The sequence below is a fragment of the Talpa europaea genome (assembly GCF_964194135.1).
Source record: "Talpa europaea genome assembly, chromosome: 4".
Classification (NCBI taxonomy): Eukaryota; Metazoa; Chordata; class Mammalia; order Eulipotyphla; family Talpidae; genus Talpa; species Talpa europaea.
The window spans coordinates 32,204,654-32,231,055 of NC_140070.1; the positions used below are offsets into that span (position 1 = coordinate 32,204,654).

Sequence of the window (26,402 nt, forward strand, 5' to 3'; positions counted from 1 at the left end):
GACTGAAGTGGTATAGGCTCTTGCTATTCTTACTGAGAGTTACTAAATTTACCTGAATAAATATTTCTTTTTTTTTTAAGATTTATTTATTTATTTATACAAGCACTGGGTACAGTCAGAAGCGTGGGAGGGTGAGAAAATTCACCAGAGCCAGAATAGGGAGCAGAGCAGGCAGAAGGACCTACGTACACTGCTGAGGGGAGCAGCGGGCGGCAGGAGAGGTCTGTGCGCCATGCGGGACCCTCCTCCAGTGGCCGGGTTGCAGCCTGGGATCGAACCAGTGCCGTAGAGGCTGTGGGCAGCTTCCCAACCCAGCTCTCAACCGCTGCACCACCAGAGAGGCCCTGAATAAATATTTCTTAATTTGATGATGTTTACTCTTAGCATACTTTCCATAGATTTTGAAGAATATGATATGTTATAATTTTCAGAAGTTATGATTATTTTGCTGGGGAGCAGTTTCACAGAGCTCTGACTCTAACTTACTGGAAATGAAACTCTTTTAGACTTTATATACACTTACAGTAAAAAAAAAAATCAAAGAAATTTCTTAATTTCAAGTAAAATATCTTATGAAATTTCTTATGAGAAAAGAAAAGGCCTTTCATGACTAGATTTCTGGCCAGATACACTTTCTGAAAAATTATTAACTTTGAAAAATTCTTTGAACAAGTAGCCTTAGGAAACTCCACAATCATTTTTTTTTTCTTTTGCCAATGAGGATATTATATAACTAGGATATTCATTCCTAGTCCGGGAACCAAAACGAAACTATGAAACCAAGGGATACTGGGGAACCCCAAACTGCTAAGGGGAAATAATCCTTTCTGCCCAGACTCAGGGTTTAGTCATCTATCCACAAAGACAAAGGAATCAGACTCTTAGTGGTGCAAAAATCTTTAATTGATGTGAAGTTTAAAGGACATAGAGAGGGAGTGAAGAAAGGGTTTCAAATGACAGACTGCTCATCAAACTCCAAATATCACCCATCCCTCTCATGGGCAAATGCCCAACCAACAAGCTGGACACAGAGTAGGGTGGCTGAGGCCCAAAAGCTTTTCAGAAATCCAAGGCATCTCCCAGTGAGGGACCATGATAAAAGTGTTAGTTAGGTTCCAGAGAGCTGGGACAGAAGACAAGATTCAAATTTCACGAAGCATCATATAATCCATTATGAAATCAATATATTTGCCATCTTCTTTCCTGCCTATAAACACAATAAGATTACAGAAATGGTCTTTTCACATATCTCTCCTTCCCCATTCCACCATGTATATATACTATACACATATACTTTGCTCTTTCCTCCTTCCCAACTGTCCATCATTCAGGAATTCCAGTTCATGGCATACTGGGAATTACAATCCAAGACCTCTGAGATGTTGTCAGTGTAGAAGTGGGGGTGGGGAAATGGTGCCCATTCCTATAGCCTCAGTGACATTCCCTCTCCTTTTGCAGTGACACATCCTATAACAATTATACTGACAAAGTATGACTGTAGTTATGTCTCCAGTTTAAGCCCATTTTTTCAGATAACCTTAGGTTTCTCCCTCATTTACTTGATAGCTTGAGGGCTATTCTCAACTATTTAAGCCAGAAAATTTAAATGTATTCATTGAAGTCAGTTCATCAAACTTTATGGCGTATCTATGCTGGGTCATCTATTGCTCTGGGTGCAGGGAGATACCAATAAAGAGGATATGATCTGTAGTTGCAAGGAGCCATTAATTTGGGATTCAGATAGTCAAGAATACTATCTGAATTTACATTCTCACACTTGGCAGGCATTTGGTTAATATTGAGATTCTCTCTGGGTAGTTTTATCAGCACCAAGTTGATTAGTATAGTCAGAATGCATGGTATTCACAATTACATCATGTTACAGTGACTCCTTTACTGAAATACCCCATAAATATGTGTTGATGTCCTCAGAGGCTACCTGACTTCTCAACACACACACACCCTCTATTGTCAAATGCCTGTACTTTCTCTGTCCCCCCTCTATAGCTATAGCATAACTACAGACATGATAATTGTTTTGTATAACAATCGGTTGTCATATTATTCTTTGATTTTTCTATATGATGATGTGAATGACTTTGTCCAGAATAGACATCTAGGAATACATATATATATTTTTTAATTTCTGTACTCTTTTTATTTCAGGTCTCTATTTTGAAAACATTAAGGACTAATGTGCATACACTCTCCAGAATAATTTTCTGTTTTGTTAGGAAAAAAATCAAGTAAATATTGTTTAAAAATGAACAATGAACAATGATGTAAAAAATTTTTAAAATTAAAAAATAAAATAATTCAGAAATACAAAAAAAAAAAAATCAAGTATTTACCCTTAGCTGCTAGAATAACTTAGGAAAAGTCTGAGAGGAATTTGAAATATGATACAAAGTTTTTTTTCAAAAAAACCTTTGATCAAAGTCCTTAACTACAAAGTATCATGGTAGAAAGAGAGGTGAGCCTGTGAGATCCTGTGACCATGAGGGGTTCATTCTTAACTTGCAGGTTACCTTGGAGCACATGTTAGATGTGCTTTTTTTTTTTTTTTTTTAGGTCATGAATGTTTTATTTATTTATTTATTTTTAAAATAAATTTTATTTTTATATTCCCCATACAATTGCAGCCCCCATATTTTTACCCCAATCCCTCCCCTCCCCACCCCCCACCTCCCATAGAGTGTCTCTGGTTCATAGTTTTTTGTTGATTTTGATTTTCACTTTCTTACAGTTATTCATTTTCCTGGTCCCTTATTTAAGTTTTCTAGATTCCTGCTATGAGTGAGACCATCTGGTATTTTTCTTTTTCTTTTTGGCTTATTTCACTGAGCATGATCCCTTCCAGCACCATCCATGTTGCTGTAAATTGCATGTGTTTATCTTTTTTGAATGCTGAGTAATACTCCATGGTGTATATGTACCACATCTTCTACATATTAACACTGCCATCATTAAAACTAAATACTGCAAACATGTTGTACTTAAACCCTCAAGTTAGTTTATAAATTGTTTGTAGTTTGGGTTTTTTTACTGGCCATCTTCCTATAAGTCTGAAGGATTTTGGCTTGCAATTAGAACTCCTTTCCTCTTTGACTCTTACATCATATAATTTATTAACCTCACAAATCAATTCTCAGCTCCACTCAGTAAGCATTTGAAGGTCCACTTACGTGGTAAGCATTTTGCTAATTCTGAGGCTTCGGTCTCCTTGATCTTAAAGGAGTTTTGTAGTCTCATGAAAGGAACAGATATGAAAACAAATAAATGTAATAATTCTCTGTCCTATTATAAAGTAAATATCAAGACACATAAAGGACCTAATGCTGGCTCAAACTACTGGAGGAACAGTAGAAGTCGTCAGAAGATACCTTAGTTCAAGGAAATGATGATTGAATTAAGCCATATATGTAGACTCTGAAAAGATTAGGCAAGAAGTGCTAAAGAAAAGCATTCCAGGCATGAGAAAGACTTTAAGATGAAGATCCATACACAGGCTTAGTTTACATGATTTTTTTTTTTAACTCACAATTAGGAGAGTGAGTCCAGTACAGGACTGTATTTCCTTGATTGTAGTATTTTCCTTTTATTTTCTGTCTTCCTCCCTCAATTCTCTTGAAGTTGTTCATAATAAGGACTAGTCATATTCATCTAATATATTTAGTAGATTCTTAAATGTTGTCGAATTACTGAATTCTCTTGAAGTTGTTCATAATAAGGACTAGTAATATTCATCTAATATATTTAGTAGATTTTTAAATGTTGTCAAATTACTGAATTCCATAAGTCCACTTTTTATTATCCAGTTTAAGGGCAATTCTTTGCCCTGAAATCTAGTTCTGAATGTAAATCCTATAATGACCACGGCCCCTGTATCTGGGCCTCTATTTTTTCCTTAGGTACATCTCCAAGATAGATTTCTAGGGAGTAGGGATTGGTTCCTGTGGTCAGGATTGGCTGATACTTTTTTAGGAAGTGACCTTTGGGATGCACAGATTTCTAAAGAGGTATGTAGATTGTGTGTTAAACTTTGGCTTATGATAATGTGCCCAATCTTAGGAATAACATGTTTTGACCTGTATCTTGCATAAAAGGTAAAATAAGTGATTTGATCACCCACCTTTACCTTGACAACATTCTTTTTTTTTTTAAATCTAGGATAAATATCCTGTAACATATAATGGGAAAGATCCAGTTTGGGTCTTTCATCCCTACTGAGCTACCCTTTCGTCATTTCTACACTTGGGCAATTCAGTAACTCCCTGATTTGTCATTTCCTGGTACTCCTGTGCTCTGTCCCTTCCCGGGGATTCAGTGGTATCTCCTAGGCTTAGTTGGAGAGGTAGGCTGGGGAAGTCAGCTCTCTCTTTTATGTCTTGGTCCCATTAGTCTCCACAGTAAATCACACCACGGTGTAAAAATGTTTATACCCTTTCTGACTTTTTTATTTTACTGAGAAGAAAGGTCAAAGCACCTGGTCTTTAACCCTCAGCAAGGTACACTCCGGTAGACACAGCCTCAGTGCCTACCCAGGTGTTTTACTTGAAGGTTTGTCCCTCTCTAAGAAGCCCTTCTTTGGGGCTTTCTTCCCCTCTGGGTAAGTCTCATCTTTCTCCATAGGACCCATTACCTCTTACTTCCCCCCACCAACCCTGTCACTTGTTAAATCTCAGTCACTAACTGTAGTATAAAGAGGGGGAACTCTAAGATGTAATATTCTACAGTCAAAATAATAAAAGGCAGTAGGTGAGGCTGTAACTCCAAATCAACAAAATCTCTTTTGAGAAGTCTTTCTTTTCCCTATCCGTGAAATTCAGATTAGCCTTTTGGAGCATAGGAAAGGGCTCTTTTCTTCATTATCTCTCTCTCTCCTCCCCACCTCTCCCTCCAATCCTCCCAAGGAACAAGAGTCATTATCAGAGATATTACCCACTAATGACTTAAAGAGGAAGGAGTTAGTTTTCTAACTGCAACATAATTTGTAAGGCAGCACTCTCTCCAGATGTCCAGATATCTTATTAGGCAGAAAGATATATAATTCCTCTTCTCCCTCCCATCCTCACCCTCATGCTCCTCCCCATCCCATTTTAAAGGGCACTATGGGTTGGCTAGGAATAAGAGAAAGGCACTTGTGGAGCCAGATACTCATTCAAGACTGCTCTTTACCCCAAATGCCTTGCTATTGGAGTTCCATTAAGGAATAGATTAACTCCTTATCTGAGACTCTGTTTTTCCTCCAATTTCTAACTCAGCAGGAGGGGAGACAGTGGATTCATCTTCCCTTTGCATAATATATGATCTGTGTGCACAATAGCCAGGTGAAATGTACTAATGAAGGATTTTTTTTCTAAATTATGATTCACTTTCATTAAGACTTCCATAGGAATAAAAGTCAAACTGGATTTAAACATTTTGTGTGGCATGTAACAAATCACCTTTTCTAAATAAAAGGGAAATTACCCAAATTCTCCTAGAAAATTCAGCTGGCATGGTCATCATAGCTTTATTATATATACTCAATTTAATTATGAAGAGTGTTCACTTCTTTAAAGAAATATTACTAAAAAAAATCCTTGACCATGTGACCATGTATCCTGGTGAGGCTAAAATTGGTCAAGGCAGAGCTGGATGCCAAATGATAATTTCTATTAAATAATTCAGACCGTCTGAACTCTGATATTTTACTTACTTTAATGAGTATAATGATGCAATTAGAGACTGCTCTCCCCTTGATGCCAGATACATATGCCCTAGTCTAATTGTAAGCCCCATTTTTCCTTGGGTAGCTCATGCCTCACATCATCCTATATTCCCTGTGCCTGGAGTAGTAGCCTCTAAACAAATGGTGATAGGAGTCAGTCACTGAGTAAGTCTTGATCATCATCATCATGAAGAAAAACAAGATTTCAGAGCAAACACTAGAAATTTCAATCAGAAAGTCCGTGATAAATCTCATGTACAGCAAAATGGAATGGGGAAAGAGAAATCTAGGACTTTGGTTCTCTCTAATACTGTTTTTTTCTTTCTTCCTTGCAGGGCAATGATGCTGATATGGTGGATAAAAACAAGTGTTGCACGCTATGTAACATGTCTTTTACGTCTGCCGTGGTGGCTGATTCACATTATCAAGGCAAAATCCATGCCAAAAGGTTAAAACTGTTGCTAGGAGAGAAAACCCCATTAAAGACCGCAGGTATGTATGTGAACAACAGTATTTGGGAGACACTCAGCTCCGTGCTGGTTCCCAGCCTCATGCCTATTCCACTAAACATGCTCGCTCTTCAGAGGTAGCTGCCTGAATGGGAGTCTAATGGTGGCTGCCCTTCAAACCTAAAGGGCTGGGCAGGTAGACCAGCAGATCTTGCTCTCATAAAACCCTCAGATCTGGTTGCAGGTGCTCTTTCTCTCAATCTGACTCCTTCAGATTAGTAATTCAGCAGTTTGCAGATTCTAAAAGGCTGGTTACATCTGCCAGATGTCTGTCATATTTATTACATATTATGCAAGATATTATATCTATTATGTAATGAACACTTGCTGCTCTTCCCTTGTTTGTCTGTAATTTGCATGGGTAAGGGAATGTGTGTTGTTTACCTTGGGTAGCTTCTCAACTGATGCCTGAATAATTCAAGATATTACCTGGTTCTTATCTTGATGGAAATAGGGAGGAGAAAAACTGTAGTCATTAAAAACACTTTTGTTTGCAGGTAACTGCATTCTTTTTCTAAGATGTAGTTCCTGTTATCTTTCTAGGGGATCAAGCTTACTAGCTTAAAATGCTTTAAGACTAATAACAGACCATTTAAGCTTGTAATGGCATAGCCAAAAATATTCTTCAGAAGTCTATCAAATAATGAAACTACAATATGGTTATAATTTAATCAAGATAGACAATCTGGGCAAGGTATCACTGTGACAAAGACTTTACCAGACTAGGTTCAGGTCTGAAGAAGTGGGGAGTATATTTCATGATGTCTGCTCCAATGCAATTAAACTTTAGCAGAGCATTTTATCTTGTTGTCTAATGAATTGTGCATAAATCGTGGGTGTAATTATTTTTTAAATGGTATTTTGGAAATTGGAAGGAGTCTAAAACAATGCTTGACTTTTCTCCTCATCAGTGTTTTTCTTAAGGAAAATGTCATCTTTTACCTAGAGAATAGCAAAGATTCTTTTCACTGTATTTTTCTACTTAGTTTAACTAGAGAATATTGTTTTTGTAAAGGTGGCTGTGACATTCAAACATAGGACAGGGTTGCAAAACACATGAAATCTGGAGACAGGCCCAGCTTATTTGGGGCATACTCTAAGTATGGCATTTGATAGGCAGTGACTCGTTGAAATCCCTCGTTCCTGCTCTCTTAAAGGTTCAGTGTGCTCACCTTGTACTCTGCTCCCCATCGAATCTCTTAAAATAGACACTTCAAAGAAACAGTAACTGGGAAGTTTTTACCTGTTTTCCATGAATGAGTAACTAGCTCATTTGTTCTCTCTGCCTAAGCAGAGTATAGCTGTTAAATTTAATTTTGGAGGTAGTGATGGAAGAGGAAGGACTATGTCTTTGTTTATCACATCAATTAGCAAATGGAAGAGGTATTGTTTCTGGAAAAAAAATATCATCACATGGTAAAAGTTGTTCATTGTGAATTTAAATACATCCTCAAGACTGGTTAAAAGTACAAGTTTTCTTTCCTGAATTCAAATACCCACAGAGCTGGTAAATATAACTTGAGGGTAATTTGTTAGTTGCCATTGGTGTAGCCCAATGGAAAAAATTGTAAGTGCTTAAATTACATCCTTTACTCAATGACTGTCATGGCTGTCCATGAAGCTGGTACAGTTCTTACTGTGACAGAAATCGGGTTGCTGTTTAAACAAAAAGGCAGTGAGAATGGGGAGGAGTAAATAGCACTAAGAGCAGTGGTTTGTACTGGGGGGAAGGAGATTTAGTTGCCTTGTGCCAGCAGCTCTATTTCTCATCTATTTCAGGGTTTCCAGGCTTCACATCCTTCTTCTGTAGCTTTTCCTCATCTGTTCTTTCTGAAAGCTGCTTTCAGCACAAAGGACCTTAGAAAGTGGCGACACCAGATAGAATTGGGGGGGGGGGGGCTAGAAAACTAACTTGGTCCCCAGGCTTAGGATGGTATCAACCCAGTTGCTGGCAGGGAGCAGAGAAAATAATGTATCTTGCTAGAGGGATGAGTCATTAGGTACAAGTAGAAGCAGAGGGAGGCACTGGGGGATTTGGCACAAGATAAGGCTTTGAGGGCCTGGTAAGAGGCTGGAACCTAGTACTGAAGTCTGGGTGCAGAGAACGTGCAGAGATGGAGTCAAGATTTTGGCAAGAAAGTCAGACAAGTGGTAGCAAGGCCCTGGTTGCAGGCCTGGGGTTTTGGGAAAGAAAAGGCTATTGAGAGAGCAGCAGGGTACCATCTTTTAGGAAAAGTACTGGGCTGGAAATCAAGTATAGCAAACAAATCAAGGATCTGATTCCCAATCCTGGGATATGGGTGGAAGCTTGGTCTCAAGCACAAATTCACTCATTACAAGAACAGGATAAAGATCAAGAGGCACCAGGAAAGAATAGCCAGGCCACGGGTCTCTGACCTACCAAGTACAGCACCTTCAGAATGTGAACAGTCAGGGTTTCCTGCCATCATCTCTGCTGCCTTCTGCCAATCCCAGAAGCAATTCTTGAAGGACTTCACCTGAAGCTATGGTTACCCTGTGCATGTCTGGTACTACTCTGCCTAATCAACCAGGTTGACTGGAAATTGTTTCCATAATGAAAACAAATGGAAAAAAAAAAAACACATATAAAATTCAACCAACCCTACTCAGGTATGCTACTTAAGCAGCCTCTCCATGAATAGCAGGCTCTTGAACTGTAGTGATCTCTGGGAAAGAATAATTGAAGCACAACTTATTGCTTCTAACTACTCCATCTGATGAGGGTGAGCAATTGGTGTCTGTGAATCATTGCCTTTCCTCCTACTCAAGATGCACTGTAATCAAGCTTTAACTGGAGCTCCTGAAGAATTAGTTGCAGATGGAGTTGCTTCTCCACATGGATGCATATTTACTGGGATTTTTGAAATGCCTATTAGAGATGTGATGGAACAAAAACCAGTTCTACTTCTTCTAGGTTAATGTGTTGAAGAAACTTGATCCTGTCATGTTCTTCTAGATTCTACTTCATAATCTCACAGCCACAGTAGAAGATTTCTTCTGTAAGATGAAAGCATGAGGAGGATTCTAGATCCATCCTGTACCTCTAGATCAGCAGATGTCAGTATATGGATCCTGCCTTTATTAAGACTAGCTTGAGGCTACCATGGGCCTGTCATTTGCCATAATGTGAGAAGGATTTAGAGGGGATAAAGAAGATAGAAGCCAGGAATATGAAGGGCATGAAGACCCTCTCTGGAGGAAGAGTAAACAGAGATTGTTTAAGCATTGATAAATGATTACTTGGAGGTAGAACTTTGGAAGGCTAACACAGAAAAGAGAGATTCATATTGTGTATGTGAATATGCACATGTGTGCATACATACATGTGTGTGCCTGGATGTCACAGATATAAACAATGAGTGGGTAGGCATAACAGCAGGAAGGGCAGGTTTTCTGATCCAGCAGACGGGGTAAAGGAGGAGTCCAGTCCTGGAGCCCTGAGTTGCTTTTGCAGGCTTTTATTGGGATATGCCAGGTACACAACAGGCAGGAGTGCTAGGGGGCTGGGAGGCTGGCAGGCCTCCCAGGCCCCAGCAAGTCTTCACTCTATCTGGGTTCTGTGGCGTTCTCTCATGTCCTCTCTCTTCTCTGCTTCTGTTTCTCTGCTTCTCCTGCTCCTTCTGCTCTACTCTCTGCTTCTGGCATCCCTGTAACACTGTCCTTATAAACCCAGTCTTAGCCCAGGTGAATCCCATCTACATGTGCCCACACCCTATTCCAGGTGCCTGCCATCAGGCATGCATTCGGGACCACAGGATTCCATCATCTATCCCAATGGCGGGAGGGCAGAAAAGCCTGATACTTTTACCTTACCCTACAGTAGGGAATTAGGGAGTTAGATCTGAACTGAAGATAAGAGAAAGGTTATTAATAGTTCAAGATATTGGAGTTCTGTGATGAAACAAAAGTGGAAAAGAATATGTAAAACCCAACCAACTGGATCTAGATGCCAGACAGAAGCAATTCCTCTGTCCAGGTGTGCTGCTTCTGCTGTTTCTCCACAACAATAGGTTTTTGAACTGGTAGAACACAAGGCTGTGGGGTTATGAAGGACAGGTGACTAATCACCTGGCAGGACAATACCTGAAGCCACCCAGCATGATACCATTAGCCTAGGTGATGCTTAAGGTCCCTAGATTATATGGTCAACCTAGGTGACACTTGAAGTCCTTCCAACCCTGAGATTTTTAAGCCCTATGCTACTTACAGGGCTGACCTGCTAACATAATTTGCAGCATGAAGACTGGTCTGGGAGTCAGGAGATAGGAACTCAGCCTTCCTTCTGCCCTAACTGTATAATCTTTGATAGGTTTATTGTCTTTTTCAACCTCAGCTTTCTTATCTTTCATTTAATTCTAATACCAAGAGCAATTATCTCATTGGCCCGTATACAGAGCAAATAATAGATGTAAAAGTGCTTTCAAATGTAGTAGTTGCTGTGTTAGTTGCAGGTGAGCATTTGGTAAGTAAGTTCTTTTGGGGGCAAAGTCTGACATGTTTCATCTCTCATAGCCTCCGATTTCCTAATTAACACAGTTTGTTCGAATACTACCTTGGTAGTAGAAAAAGGAGCCAGCCCAGCATGTTGTGTCTCCTTGAAGACAAACCTTTGTGGAGTGAGTTTTGTGAGGCAGGGCCTGACACTGCTGTGCTCACAGTGAGGTAGTGCTGGTGGTCGTGGGAAGGAGTGTGAATTGGGGACAGGGGGTGACCTGCTTGATAAGACAAACAGGCTCCGGACTTTAAGGTGTCCCATTGGAAGGAGAGACACAGTCACAGGTTGGAGGCAAGACCCTGGATCTGGGATTGGGAACTGCTGTGTATTTTCACACTTATTTTGTTTTCTCCTGTCCGTGGCTGTTCTATTGGGTGAGTCTACCTTGACAATTGGTTTGTAATGCTTCTCACAGAAACACATCTGCATACTCATTCTGTATCTGCCACATTCCCTTACACAAGTTTGATGGTCATGTTCTTCTTAATGACAGTGACAGAAAAATGTACCTGTTGTTCAAGCCCTGCTTGAGCTGAAGTACAAGGAAATTCTATGGGGACTCAATCTGAGGGGGTGGGAGGAAGCAAATATTGTTTAAAAATAAAAAATAAAAAAATTACAGAAAGACAGAAGAATACCTTAAATTCATGAATATTTAAAATGATTTTTAATTAAAAATGAAGATGGAATTATTTTCTTTTACAAGACATTTCTATTGTTACCATTTCATAGGAATTTCCCATAAAACAGAAAAATAAGTAAAAAAAAAGTATTATGCTTGTTTTGAAAAATGTAAACCCATACAAAAAAGATTATTAGACTGAGTTCCTGAAGGTCATGAAGAAAATACTAAAGGAAAACATCACTTAACTGATTTTAACAATTTTTAAGAGAATGTGAATTATTTACATAAAATCTAAAAGGTAAAAATAACTTTAAACTACAGGCATTCAATATTGTCTACCATTAATCAAAGTGAAATTTAAGATTATCCATAATCTAAATCATAATATATTGTATTTAGGATTTATAAGAAAATTCATTTGTGTTTGTGGCCACGATGTGACTTATCAAAAACCCATTTAGTTTCTACATTCCTCAGACTTGCATTGATTGTGAGGAGGTGTTGTACACATTACTTTGAGTGGGTTATAAGGATGGAGAGAAGAAGGACCTAGTCAACCTACATTAGACTTGGCAAGAACATAAAAGACACCTTGATTGTGACAGGTTGGGATTGTTGTTGTAGAAAAGCCTAATCTAACCTGATTGATACGTTGTCTCTTAAAGCTGCTGCTTCACATATTAGCTTTTATGAATACATCTATCATCCTTAGCAAAGTTGGATATTGAGTACTCTCTTTTATACAATTCCTAGACCTCACTGGTTTGACAGGTAATGGTATCAAATTTAGCAATAACCTTTCTTTCATTTTTGACTCTTTAGAGTTTGAAGTTGCCCTAGTGGTATTGGAAGATTTATAGAGAACAATTCTCCAGAGCCATTGTGCCCTTACCTATCTGTTGATGCACATAAGAACATTTTTTGACATAGAGTAGGAAGTTAATAAATATATATTGGTTAAGTTTCAATTAGAAGCATAAGATAGAATTATGATAGGAATTTAAATAGCTATAGTTTTATTTTAAAATTAAGTTACATTGGTTATTTAAATATCAGTTACATAAGATAATCAAAGGCAATGGTTTTCCAGCATTATGGGAAGTGCCATGCTTGTACACTTGTTTGATTAAAAAAAAAAACAAAAACAAAAAAGCACAACTCCATTTCTCCTGATAAATGAATCACAGAATAATGTAAAGTACAAATATAGGTTCTAAAGTCATTCTCAAATTTTAAGTCCTGGCTATGCCCATATGACCTTTTTAAAGCTATTTTAATTCCTTAGGCCTCATTTTCACATTTATAAAATTATAGTATTATTTGCATTATAGAATTATTATAAAAAAGGAGATGTATACTAAATAATTAATATAGTGCCTGCCATGCAATTAAGTATAGAATGAGCGTACTATTGTATGATTGTCATTATTTATGGGTTCTATATTCTATATCACCTACTCACTAAAATTTATTTGCAACTACAAAATCAACATGCATGACACTTCAGTGACTCTTTGTAGACATGGGCAGGTGGTCCAAGTTTGGAGTTGCCCCACGTGCATGTTCTCAGCTGAGGTCAACTATAGGACACTCTGAATTCTTGCATCAGCTCTCACACTGCAAACAAGTATCCCTTTTACAATCTATTTAATGTCATGTTTTTCCTATTTTTGTGCTTTTTGTTGGTGATTTTGCCATTTAAAGTGACCCCCAAGTGTAGTGCTGAAGTGCTGTCTAGGGTTCTTAAGAGCAAGATTGTTGGGCTATGACTAATGGGGAAAAGTCATAGTTTATATAAACTTCACTATATATAGTGTTATTGGTTTTAAGTAAGTGTTAATGAATCAAAAGTATATATTAAATAAGAAATCTTGAAACAGAAGCACACATAAAACCTAGTTCTAAGTTATGCCTCACTAAATGACATTTCAGCCAACAATGGACCACATATACAATGGTGGTGCCAATAGACTGTACTATATGACTTAAGTGTGTTGCTGTACCATTTAGGTTTAATTGTGGTAGTGTTTAATTATACTCTGTGACAGGTGCATAATGAAAAAATTGCCTATTGAACTCAGTCCTTAGCACATAACCGTAGTGTTAAGCAGCATATGACTGTGTATTGATCGGTTGATCTAAGTGTTGTGATCACAGGTTCACAGGTAACTACCTTCAGTGTCCCTTAGGAGCATCAGTTCATTATTTGCTAATTCAGTGTCTGTGGAGACTTTGTAGAACATAACTATTATGAATCACAAGAATGGATTACTTACATAGCATTCATATTCATTATATACATATGTACAAAATGTTTCCAAAAGTCATCTCTCAACATAGAAATAAAGATACACAATATTTTAAAGATCCTGGGTATGGTAACACTCTAGATGAGAAGGCTGAATCTAACCTAATAATGAAATAAATTATCAGAATTGATAATTATAAAGACATTGTATTAGAAACACTGTGTTTCATTTAATATTCATAAAACACAAAGTATAAGGTTATGATTTTTCTAACCATTTGCTGATAAAGAAACTGAGATTGAGCAGGGTAAAATAATTTGTCTGATATTTCACAGTCAAATATACAGTGCTGGAACATGAGCCGAGGACTGCTGAGAACACATTCTGGGGCCTTTCCTGAATCTCTAGGTGGCCTAAGTAATGCTTCAGAAAGTAACGTACAGGTTTTTGCTTACCTAATGAACAGCACAGTTCAAATCTCAAGCCTTCTCAGTAAGATTAAGAGAAGCAGCAAAACCATAGATGTAGATATTTATAAACTTTAAATCAAATATTTCTCATTTGTAGTAACAATGGACAAAGTGGGAGAAGGAACAGATAAGCAATGATCTTGTCTACTCTGCTTGCCTTATTATACATGTAGTCATCATATTTATTACTCTTCTGAAATCTTGGTGCTCTTTTTTCCTTCCTCATTTCTGTTTAAAAAACAAGAGAGACAGCTTCAGAACTTCTTCATAAATTTCTATGCCAAAACAAAATTGCTTATTTGAGTTCTCTGTGAATGAATGAAGATCAAGGTATTCTAGAACTGTTTGAAAGTTACATAAATTCAAATTTTGGATAATATATATTCTCCAGGTTCAATCAGCACCTTGTATTTGCATGTAAGATTTTATAACCATAGCACTTCCATCATCGAAATCAGTTTATTTGGTTTGCCTGGAATAACCTGTCTAGGAACTTGTTTTAATACATGCAAAACAATAGTTTGTCAAACTGGCAGATCCTCATAGAAGTGCATTTTCCTTGAAACTAGGAATACTGCGTGTTCTAAGGCATCCTCTCTAGATCCCTGCATTACATCTTTGGCTTTTCTAATGCCTATAAATACAGATGGATAGGATTACAGAGCTGTAAGATATTTACCAATCATTTTCTCAATCATCTCATTTTCCCAATGGGAAACCAAGGCTGAGAGAAGTGAAATTCTTTGCCCAGAGTAATCCAACTGGTTGATGGCAAAGAGATTTCTCTTCGCTTGCAGTAACTTTCCATGGTGACAAGCCTTCGGGAACAATCATACCAATCAGGTCACTGGCTACCTACAGTCAATAGGGTTTAAATCTATTAGCAGTGTGAAGTGAGTTAAATTCCTTTGGCCACCACCATTGTACACTGGAACATATGAGGCTTGGGACAATTAGATCAAGGCTACTGTCTTTTTATTTTATACTTGATGACCAATAAAACAAAGCATCATTGATTGCATAGAAGTAAACATTTTAATAATGAGGCCACTATCTAGGTGATTTTCACAAATCTTTTTAAACATTATAAACTCACTTTTCTCTTTTGGATTATCAAATAGTGGTATGAGGCAGCTGATGATTTCAGCGGCTTTTATGTGTTCATACCTTTGTTCCAGAAAGTGTTTTTCAATACATTTTTATGAAGTAATATAGTAGAACAATAAAATGATCAATTTCCTGGGCCTACCTGGTGGTGCAGGGAGTTAAGAGCTGCACTATGAAGCAATCTGCAGCTTCTGCAGCATGAGTTCAATTCCCGGCTGGCCAGGGAGCAACCCACATGGTGAGGCAGACCTCTCCTGTCTTGCCCGCTGCTCCATTCAGCAGTGTACTTCAATCTGCCTGTTCTGTTCCCCACTCTGTCTCTGGTGAATCCTCTCAAACCGCCCCCCCCATCTCTGGCCTGTACCCCAGCTCTTGTATGCATAAATAAATAAATCTTTTAAAAAATGATCAATTTTCTTGTGCTTTCTCTGAACTGTCAATAGAAGATATGATCAGGACTCGGAAACTCTATAAAGAATGCATTACTATTCTGAAAAAACTATCAGTACAAGATTTTCTGGCAAATAACTTTAAATCATCTATTAAAGACAAGAATCCTAAAACTGTCTAGACTGAAGTTGAGAAGACACTTTATAAAGTAAGTATCCCATCTGAAATAATTGGTAGTAAATATTACAACTTTATTTTCATCCTTCAATTATCGACATATATTTAAATGTCAACCTCAAAAATCTTGCCTAATACTTACTTTGGTTTATATCATAATCAAATTCATTAAGTTTGAATTACTGGATGACACTCAAATACCATAAGTATATTCATTTATAATTTAAAAATAAGTTTAAAATACTTCTGTCCTTTAGTTCCAAAGATTAGAACCCTTTGTCATTGTTTGACAAGGGACCCTTCTCCTTTTTAGGGCCACACAAGTGATGTGGATATTCTGTCAGCCTGTGGGCTCCAGCTACTACTTTGTGATCACCCAGGAAGTGTCTGTGTGCTGGGCCTCCTTAGGCTGAAGGTAAAGACCCAGGGCTTCCCAAGAGGTGGGCCTTATTCACCTGTCCCTCTGGAGGTTGACATATTCTTTTCAGTTAGTCACCTCCACCATCCCTGGGCTTCATCCCCTCTGAGACAAGCTAGTTTAGGAAAAAGAAGACCAAGGATCCATATGGACACTCCTGGGGAACACATCAATTTTGGGAACTCTCTTTTCATACTTGCAATCTTCTCTTTTTCTCTGGTCCCTAAAATGTCTGTTATTTTCCTGACATTGGGTACACCTCTGCTGGACACCCACAACCCTTTGTCTGTTAAGCAGCCCAGAATAAATCCATCTGTTCACTTTCTCCTGGCAATTGGGAAGTGAGACTTCAGGGCTTAGCTCTCATTTTGGAATGCAATGGAAAAGCAACTCTCATTTTAATGAAGTGAGTACAAAGCAAAATGAGACAGTTACTTTCGTATTAGGTTATTCTGCTATATAAATTGTCATATGATGTAGATGCAGAGCAAGTTCATCTGTGTGAAAACAGGAAGAGGACACTTCAGGTTTTCATATTCCATTGACAGCTTTCAGAAAAGCTCAAGTGTAGGATATCCTGCGAAGTGATTATCTTCATTTGTCTGCTGAGCACATGGTAGTTTGTGGTTCATATTCTAAATCTATCTGAGATTTTCAAGAGGATTTTGGCCACATTGAGGTATCATGAATTACAAAGATGAAGTTAAAATTCCCCAACTAAACCTTTGCATTTCCTTTCTAAGCAGCCATTCTTACTGTTTCTGATACTGGTGGGAGATATGAGCTGGGAGTTTCCAGTGCAGTCCTCAAAACTAACGGACAGGAGGACTTTGGAAGTCAAGAATCCTTAGTCATTTAAAGATAGGATGACTGTTCTGTGCCACCTGTTGAGATCACTTAACTGAGAAGCAGGAGACTGGGGTTAAAGCTCCTCATGAATTCTTGCATAATTATATCTTGATTGTGCTAATCATTAGTCTTTCATTTTGCTTTTCGGTCAATGGAGCAGATGAAATCTTCATATCTGGACATTTCATTTTCAGTTAGCAAAACTAATATATCAAAAATGTGGATGGGCTAGAAAGGCAAGAACTAATGCCAGCATGAATATTTTAGTTGATCTTTCTTAACACAGAGGAGAGGTTATTTTTAGTCAAAATAAGTCAGAAAGAAAGATATCCATATATTTCATTAACCTGGATGATTTAATATTCAAGATTTTGGGGTTTTTAAAAATGTTATGTTTCATCTGGAGACTAGATGAGTTATCCCTAGAAATTCATAGACTGTTGAGTTATTATCCATCTCTATTTCTGTTATAGGACAGGGAGAGGGTCAGCCCAAACCCTGCAAACCTGCCTATTCTAAATGGGTTCTGCCATCCGCCGCATCAGCACAAAACATATAAGACTTTAATGGGAAGGAACTTTAATAAAACTAGGAAACAATACAGGTAAGGCAAAGAGTCTAGTTTCTAAATGAAGCACCCAAAGTTACCCGTCCCCTCGTGGGTAAAAGTCCATCCAAATGGGATTGGCCCAGAGCAAAGCCCCAAAGCCTGCCACAAGTCTAAAGCATCTTCCAGTGGGGACCCACAGCAAAGGGTCAGAAATAACCAGACAAGCCCGGAAGGAAAAGAGCAAAATCAACATTAAGATAAAAACTGCCATTGTCACCTCCCCATGGGTCTCACCCACATCTGTGTCACCCAGTCTACGACCAAAAGACAAGCGCAGTTTCTTCACGTGTCTCTAGGCTCCATGCGCCTCCTCCAGGTCTCCTGGCTCCATCCTGCTTCCTTCCTCAGTCTCTTCTTCAGCTTCTCTTCTTCCTGCTCAGCTCCACCCTCCCTTGGGTGGGGCAGGGAACCTCCCCCTTTCCTGGGGACCACCCTGTTACAATTCCAGCAAGATGCCATTTGACTCCAAGTCCCATCATCTGGTAATGCACCGTCACTGGGTATTAGTGATGCTCACATTCGGCAGAACCCCCTCAGTTGCTCATCCAGGTACAGTGAATATGTCTTAATGTCAGACAAGACTTCCTAACCCTCCTCTCTTTTAATGACCCACTCTTCCAGCTTCAGTCTCTTTCCATTTTCTCATAGCTTTGGAAAATAGCTGGCCCTCAGTCAGTCCAAATTCTGTAATCTTCTGTGTATTTCAAGTGTTATTAAATTGTACTTCAGCTCCTAGTTCTCTGGCTAAGTAATTCCAAATCCTTTAACCATGACTCATGTACCTTTCTTCCTGAAGGTGGCTCTTATATATGTGTCCTATTATTGTATATCTTGTTTACTATAATAACAGCAAACTTATAATCAGTATATGAACATTTCTCTACCAGTAGATAAACTTTTCTGATTTACTCTTCCTAAACAGTATCCTTGCCTCATGCTTGCCTCCTTCCCAGTGTTTGCTCGGTCAGCCTCTCTATCAGTTTGGCAGGACTAATGTCAGTGTATGATACATATAGAATAGGAGTTAGGAGATTGGGTTTTTGTCTTAGTTTTCTTTATGGCCAGGACTCTAGAAAACTAACTTGCAAGCAGACACGGTGAATCCTTACACTATGGATATGAGATCAAGTCATTATCCCCCTTTAATTTGGGAAATATTCTCCAACCTATTCTGGGTTGTGGTTTTATTTTAAAGACCTTATTATTTTCTCTATATCTGTTAGCTCATGATTTTTTATTTTTAGAAAGCACATGGATTTCTGTACAATTAATGCAACTTAATAAAATAGTTCTGTGAAATTAGATCAAAATATTTCCATTTCAGTGTTTGAGTTCCATGAAGACTGGGGTGGTGCCGTATGTCTAATGTGGAACACAGTGCTGGCACTTAAGAGTTGAACGAATGAAACATGAAAACAAAAGTGCTCGGTAAGATTGGGGTGAGAGTGAGTCTGTGCCAAATGCCACCCTCCATTACAGTGGTCCCCTGTTTGGCTGCCCATTGGAACCATCTGCAAAGCTTTAAAACCCACCATTACTCAGTTCCACCTCATAAGTCAGAGGTAATTGGCCTGGGTTGGGATCTAGAGTTCATAGATATTTAAACCTCTCTCATATGATTCTAATCCTCACCAAGGATGAGGACCACGGACTCCTAATTCAGCTTTCCAAATTTAATTTGCATAGGAGCTACATGAGGTTCTCATAAATGCAGAATCGCATCTGGGAGTCCAGAGTGGAGACTGAGATTGGTATAGACACCATAGCCTTCCAGGTGATCTTGAAGTTCTTGATTGGTGGCAAGACTTCACTGGCACATTTGTCCTAAAAATTCTTCAGTGGAAATCATTTAAATTCTCTCATGTACTCTCTTTGACTGTGTCTGTGCAGCAACAATGAAGTGTGCATGTGTGACCAACCCTTAGGTAAGCAAATGGTCATGGATGATATGTCTAAATAATTTAGGCTGTGTGTAGGTAGGCTTTGTTCCCCTAGAGTCTGAATCAACCTATTGATTATCCAGCATTTACCTGCAAAGCCTGATCTAGATTAAAACCTCTTCCTTACTCTGCCCACCAGCCTCATTACTCACTATGAAAAGCCCTGGATAAGGCAGTGGTCTTTAAACTGCTAGGCTTGGGAGCCTTCCTATTCAAGCATTTGATTCTCTGAATCTTTTGCTCCCACTGTTGGGAGGACTGACACATTGGTCTCTTAGTCTGACTTCAAGCAGTTCGAGGGTTGCTTTGAGGTTCATAGACTGAACTCAAAATGATACCAAACTTTCAGATTTAGCAGTTTTTAAATGGCAGTTCATATAAAAACCTTGATTTCTAGATCAAATCAAAGAAAACACATGTATAGCTGGTATCATCATTTTCAGTACAAGAGATCCAGGGTTTGTACCATGCAAACTGTGGATTATTGAGACCAATTTTATTTTTAAGGATATATGCTTAAAGTAACTTAAAACTGATGTTAGACAGAGAAAGCACACCTTTTGGGGAAGGTGTGCTGACTGAAGGCAGAAGAGTTAAGTGCATACATTGTTCTCAGGGAACAATACCAGCAGTTATCTGCCTAAAATGACTTCTAAAGTTTCAGCATGCTTCCAGTTCAGGCCAAAAGGCCTTCCTCTCTCTGTGTCTTCCCTCTAAACTTAGCCTACACTTTATCTCTGCTGCGCTTCTGGCACTGATCACTTTTCTCATCTTCGAATCGTCTATAAATATTCATAGGGTATAAGAAATGAACCAGGAAGCTGGCTCTGCCGTTGAATAGCTGATACTGCTGGATAAGTTAATCATTCCCACCCCTGAGCAGGGAGTACAGATTAGATGAAGCCAGGGAATGATGGCAAAACAAAAAGAACAAAAGCAACTATCCACTCCCAGGTTTGAGTTTGTCATCCCTCCACCCCTCTCACAATGCTGCCTCTCATCTCCCTCTAGTCACCGCTCTAAGGATGGCCCCTTTGGAGGGACAGTAGGGGCAACCTTAAATCACTGAATCTCTTATGGGGAAAATCCACTGCGCCCTCTGGGACTTTTTCTCTTGTCTGAGGTTTATGAAGGAAGGCATTTCTAGTGGTATCTAGTTAGCAGGTCATTAATTTTTGCCCAAACAATAAGCAAAGAATATAGTATAGTATGATGTGATACTATGATATTTAGTGTCTAAACAATTTGGTAAGAGTTTATGTCTTCATACAAACTTGATAATCTGGGGCCTCCCCTGGTGGTGCAGGCAGTTGAGTGCAGCGCTATGAAGCTGTCCGCAGCCTCTGCAGTGCTGGTTTGATCCCTGCTGGCCTCCGAGCAACCCACATGGCCTCAGAGCAACCCACATGGTGAGCAGACCTCTCCTGTCTCGCCCGCTGCTCCCCTCAGCAGTGTATTTCATCCATCTTCCTGTTCTGTTCCCCGCTGTCTCTGGTGAAGCCTCTCACCCTCCCTTACATCTGGAGTGTACCTTGGTTCTTGTATAAATAAATAAAAAATAAATCTTAAAAAAAAAAAAAAAACCCAAACTTGAGAATTTGAAAAAAAAATGCTCATATTGAAAGAAAAATACAATATTTGTTCTGCACCCTGAAAAATCACTTATTAATGCACATTTTTGTCTTTGGGCACTTCATATCTTCCCAAACCTTAGAATTAGATCAAGCATTGCCACCTTTATTTCCCATTCTTTATTGGTTGGCTGGAGATACATCGCAGCCTCCAAAAATCCTGTTTCGCTGACATGTGAAGTTATTCAAAGAATTGTAGCATCTAATGTTGAAATGATGAGCAATGGGTTCCCTGCTGTGTAATTAGACATCATCTTACTTTCCTCAGAATTTTAAAGTATGGCTCTCCTTTATGTTTGTTACACCATCCAGGGGTACTTTTGTGTAGAATTTGGGAACTCTGGCCATAACCAAAGATTTTGACACAGCATAGAAAAAGTAAAACAATTTAACTAAATGACATTTGAAGGTCAAAGCCATGAGTGTGTTAGACTACGCTATACCAGGTGTTATAAGGTCAGTCTCAGTGGAGAGGATGCTATTATTGACTTCAGTCTCAATCATTACATCATAGTAGCAGAACTTCTTGAAGTAAAAGCATGATTCTTTCTCTTACATACATAGCTTTATGGAGAATAAGCTGTTTCCCTACTTAACAAGAGTTTGTTCAACACATACTATGTGCTAGATGTGGTTCTGGCATCCGGGATATAACAAGATTAGACACTTGCCCCTGTGGAACTTCGATACTTTCCTCTTGTTTTCATTGCATAGACACATGTAGAGCATTGCAGCCTTTGGATTATTTTGTCAAACAATATGTGAAAGTTATAAAAAAGATTTTTATCTCCTCTAAAGTTCTATTTAATGGCTTATTTTCAAAGATTAGGATACTGGAGAAAACAGGCATACTTAAGATATTTAGAACCTAATCAGTGACTGAAACTAGAGGGAATTATTCTATATTAATGAAAATCAATGATCTATGAATACTATATTAATGAAGACTGATGATAAATGAATGTAGTGTGGGTGAGGAAGCAATTCTTGCTAATAGGCTGATTATACTTAGAGTGTTGATACAAAATTGAATTGGTAGAATGGTTCTGTTAAGTCATCCTCGTCTTTGTTTATTCTCAGAAAGTGTTTAATGGCACAGATTTGGAACATGGATGCTTTATACTGTTCTTTCATTTCCTTCATGGCACAGAAGAAATAGTGCATAGATTTTTTTTTTTTTCATATCATAGTCTTGGATAACAGTATTCACATCCAAATATATCCTAGGAGAAGAAAGAAGATATTTTGTCTTATCTATATAATTAGAGACACTTTTGGATCTGCTATGCAGTGGGAAAACAGTTTTCCCTGATTTTTTGGGAAAATAGAGGGAGCTGGGTTTTTTCATTGTATTTGGCATGAGTCTGCTTTCTCCCAACCTATTCTTTCTCAAATCAACAATAAATTAATAAATAAATCTCTGCAAATGAAATCTTCAGAGATTTAATTTAAAACCTGATTAGTGTACCACAAGACCCCTAAGCAGTGTTTTGTAGACTTTGAATTAAAACAAGTTACTGTGAAATGCGGCCTATATATAAGTTGTAAAGTAAAAATGTTTTCCCTCTGCATCAAGAAGTATATATCCATGGATATAAAACAAATCACCCATAATCCACCACTTAGTGATTACCATTGCAAAGATTTTGATTTGTAGCCTGCTAGTCTCTCTCTATATACTTTTATATGTATATGTATAATTTAGTAATAAGTAATTTGGTTTGTACCCTACCTATAAGCCACATCCTCTAGTTTACATTATGTCCTGGACATTTTCCCAGTTACTAAATATTTTTTCCTAAAATATACTCTTTTTTTTTGAAACTTTGATTTTGTCTTATTTTTTTATAAATTATTTTATTTTATATAATTCTTACATCATTTTTAATTTTTGCATAATGTATGCATTTTCATTTTGGTTATATTTCCCATACAATTCCCACCCCACTTATTCTGACCCTAATCCCTTTTCTTCTCCCCCCGTCCCCCACTGTAGTGTGTCTCTGGTCTATAGTTGCTTGTTGATTTTGATTTTTACTTTATTGCAATTAGTCTTTTTCCTGGTCCCTTATTTAGGTTTTCTAAATTCCTGCTATAAGTGACAACATCCAGTATTTTTCTTTTTCTTTCTGGCTTCTTTCGCTGAGCATGAGCCCTTCCAGCTCCATCCACGGTGCTGCAAATTGCATCAGTATCTTTTTTGATTGCTGAGTAATAATATTCCATTGTGTATATGTACCACATCTTCTTGATCCAGTCATCTATTTTTGGGCATTTGGGTTGTTTCCAAAGCTTAGCTATTGTAAATAGTGCTGCTATAAACATAGGGGTGCAGGTGCCCTTTGGAATTAAAGGAATTTGGAATTCTGTGTCCTTTGGGTAAATACCTAGGAGTGTAATTGCTGGATCATGTGGAAGCTCCATCTTTAGTAGGTTAAGAAATCTCCACACTGCTTTCCATAGTGGTTGGACCATTTTGCACTCCCACCAGCAGTGCAGGAGAGTTCCTTTTTCTCCACATCCTCGCCAACATTTGTTGTTGCTAGTTTTTTTTTTAATATGTGCCATTCTCACTGTTGTAAGATGGTATCTCATTGTAGCTTTTTTTTATTAATAAATTTTATTTTTATATTCCCCCATACAATTGCAAACGCCCCATTCTGACCCCAATCCTTTTTGATTTGCATTTCCCTGATAACAAGTGATGTTAAACATTTTTTCATATGCCTGTTGGCCATTTGCATTTCCTCTTTGGAGAAGTATTTTTTTTTTAAGATTTTTATTTATTTATACAAGAACCAGGGTATAGGCCAGATGCACGGAAGGGTGAGAGGATTCACCAGAGACAGAGCAGGGAACAGAACAGGCAGACTGATGAAACACACTGCTGAGGGGAGCAATGGGCGAGACAGGAGAGGTCTGCTTTGCCATGTGGGATTCTTGCCGGCCAGCTGGGATTGAAGCTGCGCTGCAGAGGCTGCGGACAGCTTCATAGTGCGGCGCTCAACCACCTGCGCCACCAGGGAGGCCCTGGAGAAGTTTCTTTTTAAATGTTCTGCCCATTTTTAAAACATATTCTTGATGGCTGCATGCAATTTCAGAATAGATTTTTACAAATTATTTTATATCTAACTTGTTTTTATTTTTTTAAAGAAATTTTTTATACATACAAGAACCGGGGTATAGGCCAGAGTTTTGGGGGGTGAGAGGATTCACCAGAGACAGAGCAGGGAACAGAACAGGCAGATCGACTGAAATATTCTGCTGAGGGGAGCAGTGGGCGAGTCACAAGAGGTCTGCTGCGCCATGTGGGTTACCTCCCTGGCCAGGGATCAAACTTGTGCTGTAGTGGCTGCAGTGAGCTTCATAGGTTATGTCTTAACCCCTTGCGCCACCAGGGAGGCTCCTTTTTAATCCTATAAAGTAAATTTAATGAAACTGTCAAAGGATTAAATTTTAGGAATCATAAGCAAGTTTCTAAAACATGAAAATCCCCTGAGTTGATATTAACTGAGATTTACTAGTACTTTCCTTAATGTTTTCACCACATGCTCATTGAGTATCTACCATCTACACAAGAGGCACTGTCCTCTGTGAGGAACACAAAGGAAATATAAGTTCTGAGCTCCAACTTTGCACAGTTTGCATCAAACTGAGATGCTTGACTGCAGAAGACGTTGGGCTGTTTGGAGCCTGAGCTGCCCATCTGCCTGACTGCTGCCTCTTTAGCCGGCACTGACCAGTCCAGTTGAATTCAACTGTTAACAGCATTTGCACATGGAGTGATAGTTGCTGAAGAATTCCTACTGTTATCAATATCATTTTGGGTAGGAAAAAAAGGGGAAAAAAGAAAGGCAGTTTATCATAGGTGCTGAAAACCAGAAAAGTTATTTTAGAGAAAAAGCTTATTTCCAGGCAATTCCCACTGAGAGCAGATGTTGAAACCCAGGAATTGTGTTCTGCCTCTACAGTTAACCTGGTTGTTTACTTGGCCAATTGCTCCCTGAGCATCATTGGAAACCAATGATGCAGCGTGGGGTTGGTTTTGAGTCAGAAGATCTGGTCTTTTTCATTTCCTTTGTTGCTTATTAACGAGCCAGGGGGCTCTTTTAATTGGTTTATCTCCCTGCGTTTGAAGCTGCCCCACTGACCAAACAAGTTTTAGAGGCAACTTAAATGAGAAAATACTTGGAATGGAATTATATCGCACAACATACCTAACTCAGAAGAATTGTGTGATATTAACACAATGTCACACAACTTGAGAGAATTAATATTATGGAGAAAAACGTCTTGGTTGAAAAAACTTACTTTAAAATGAATAAATCCTATAATTGTTTTCAAAACTCCCCCAAAATCTTTGTGAAAATGGTTTAATTTTTGTGATCTGAAAGTTTAGGAAGCTGCAGGAATAAGTGAGAAGAAGAGAGAAAAGGAGAAAAGGAGGAAGGGTAGAGAGAGCACATGTGAGACAGCAGGAGCAGGAGCCCAGGGGAAGTCTGTGAGTTCCCACATGAGGGTGTTGACGGACACCTGTCTGGAAGGCAGACAGGCAGGTGTACCATTGTTTGCTGGTGGTGTTATCCTCCATCTCTGGCCGAGGTCACCCACTCTGTCCTTGGGGATCTGACAAGTAAAGCTTTGAGATCTATGGGCAGAGCCTGTATGTTTGGTTTAAAAACCACATGCTCTAGCATCTGGAACAATTATTTTCAAAGTTTTCACTAATTTCTACTTCTCCAGTGTGATGTTAGTCATATCTGATCCCAGAAGCTAAGGTGACTAACTCATTCCAGTTTGCCCAGGACTAGTTTAGTCCTAAAAGCCCCAGGCCTGGGAATCCTTCTAGTTTTAGGCAAGCTGAGACAATTGGTAGCATGCCAGGAACTAGAGTAAGCGCTGGGATGCCATGATAAGTGCTTCAGAATAAATGATTCCTGTTCGAAAATGTAATTTCCAGAATGATACATAAATTTACACTCACTGAAATGTATAGAATAAGGTTACCCCTGAAAACAGATTGAGGTTTGAGAAAATAGTGGCTTTCAATATATCAGCTAAATCCAAAGATGGGAGATTTGTCTACATTTGAACATGTTGTCCTTCAACAATATAGTCTGCATCCAACTGTCACTCATTTGCTTATATTGATATTGATTAGTACAAACCTAGCTACCCAAGCCCTAAATGACACAGTT

At 38.6% G+C, this 26,402-nt stretch overlaps 1 protein-coding gene across 1 annotated transcript in view; it reads left to right on the top strand.

Annotated features, from left to right (window-relative positions):
- The window catches only part of ZMAT4 (zinc finger matrin-type 4), a gene marked incomplete at both ends in the record, with an annotated part of 215,381 nt that overhangs the window by 111,213 nt on the left and 77,766 nt on the right, over positions 1-26,402 (top strand). Inside the window, one exon of the mRNA XM_084231451.1 lies at positions 6,049-6,205. Coding sequence (XP_084087577.1) covers positions 6,049-6,205 — 157 coding nt within the window. The remainder of the gene's footprint in view (positions 1-6,048; positions 6,206-26,402) is intronic.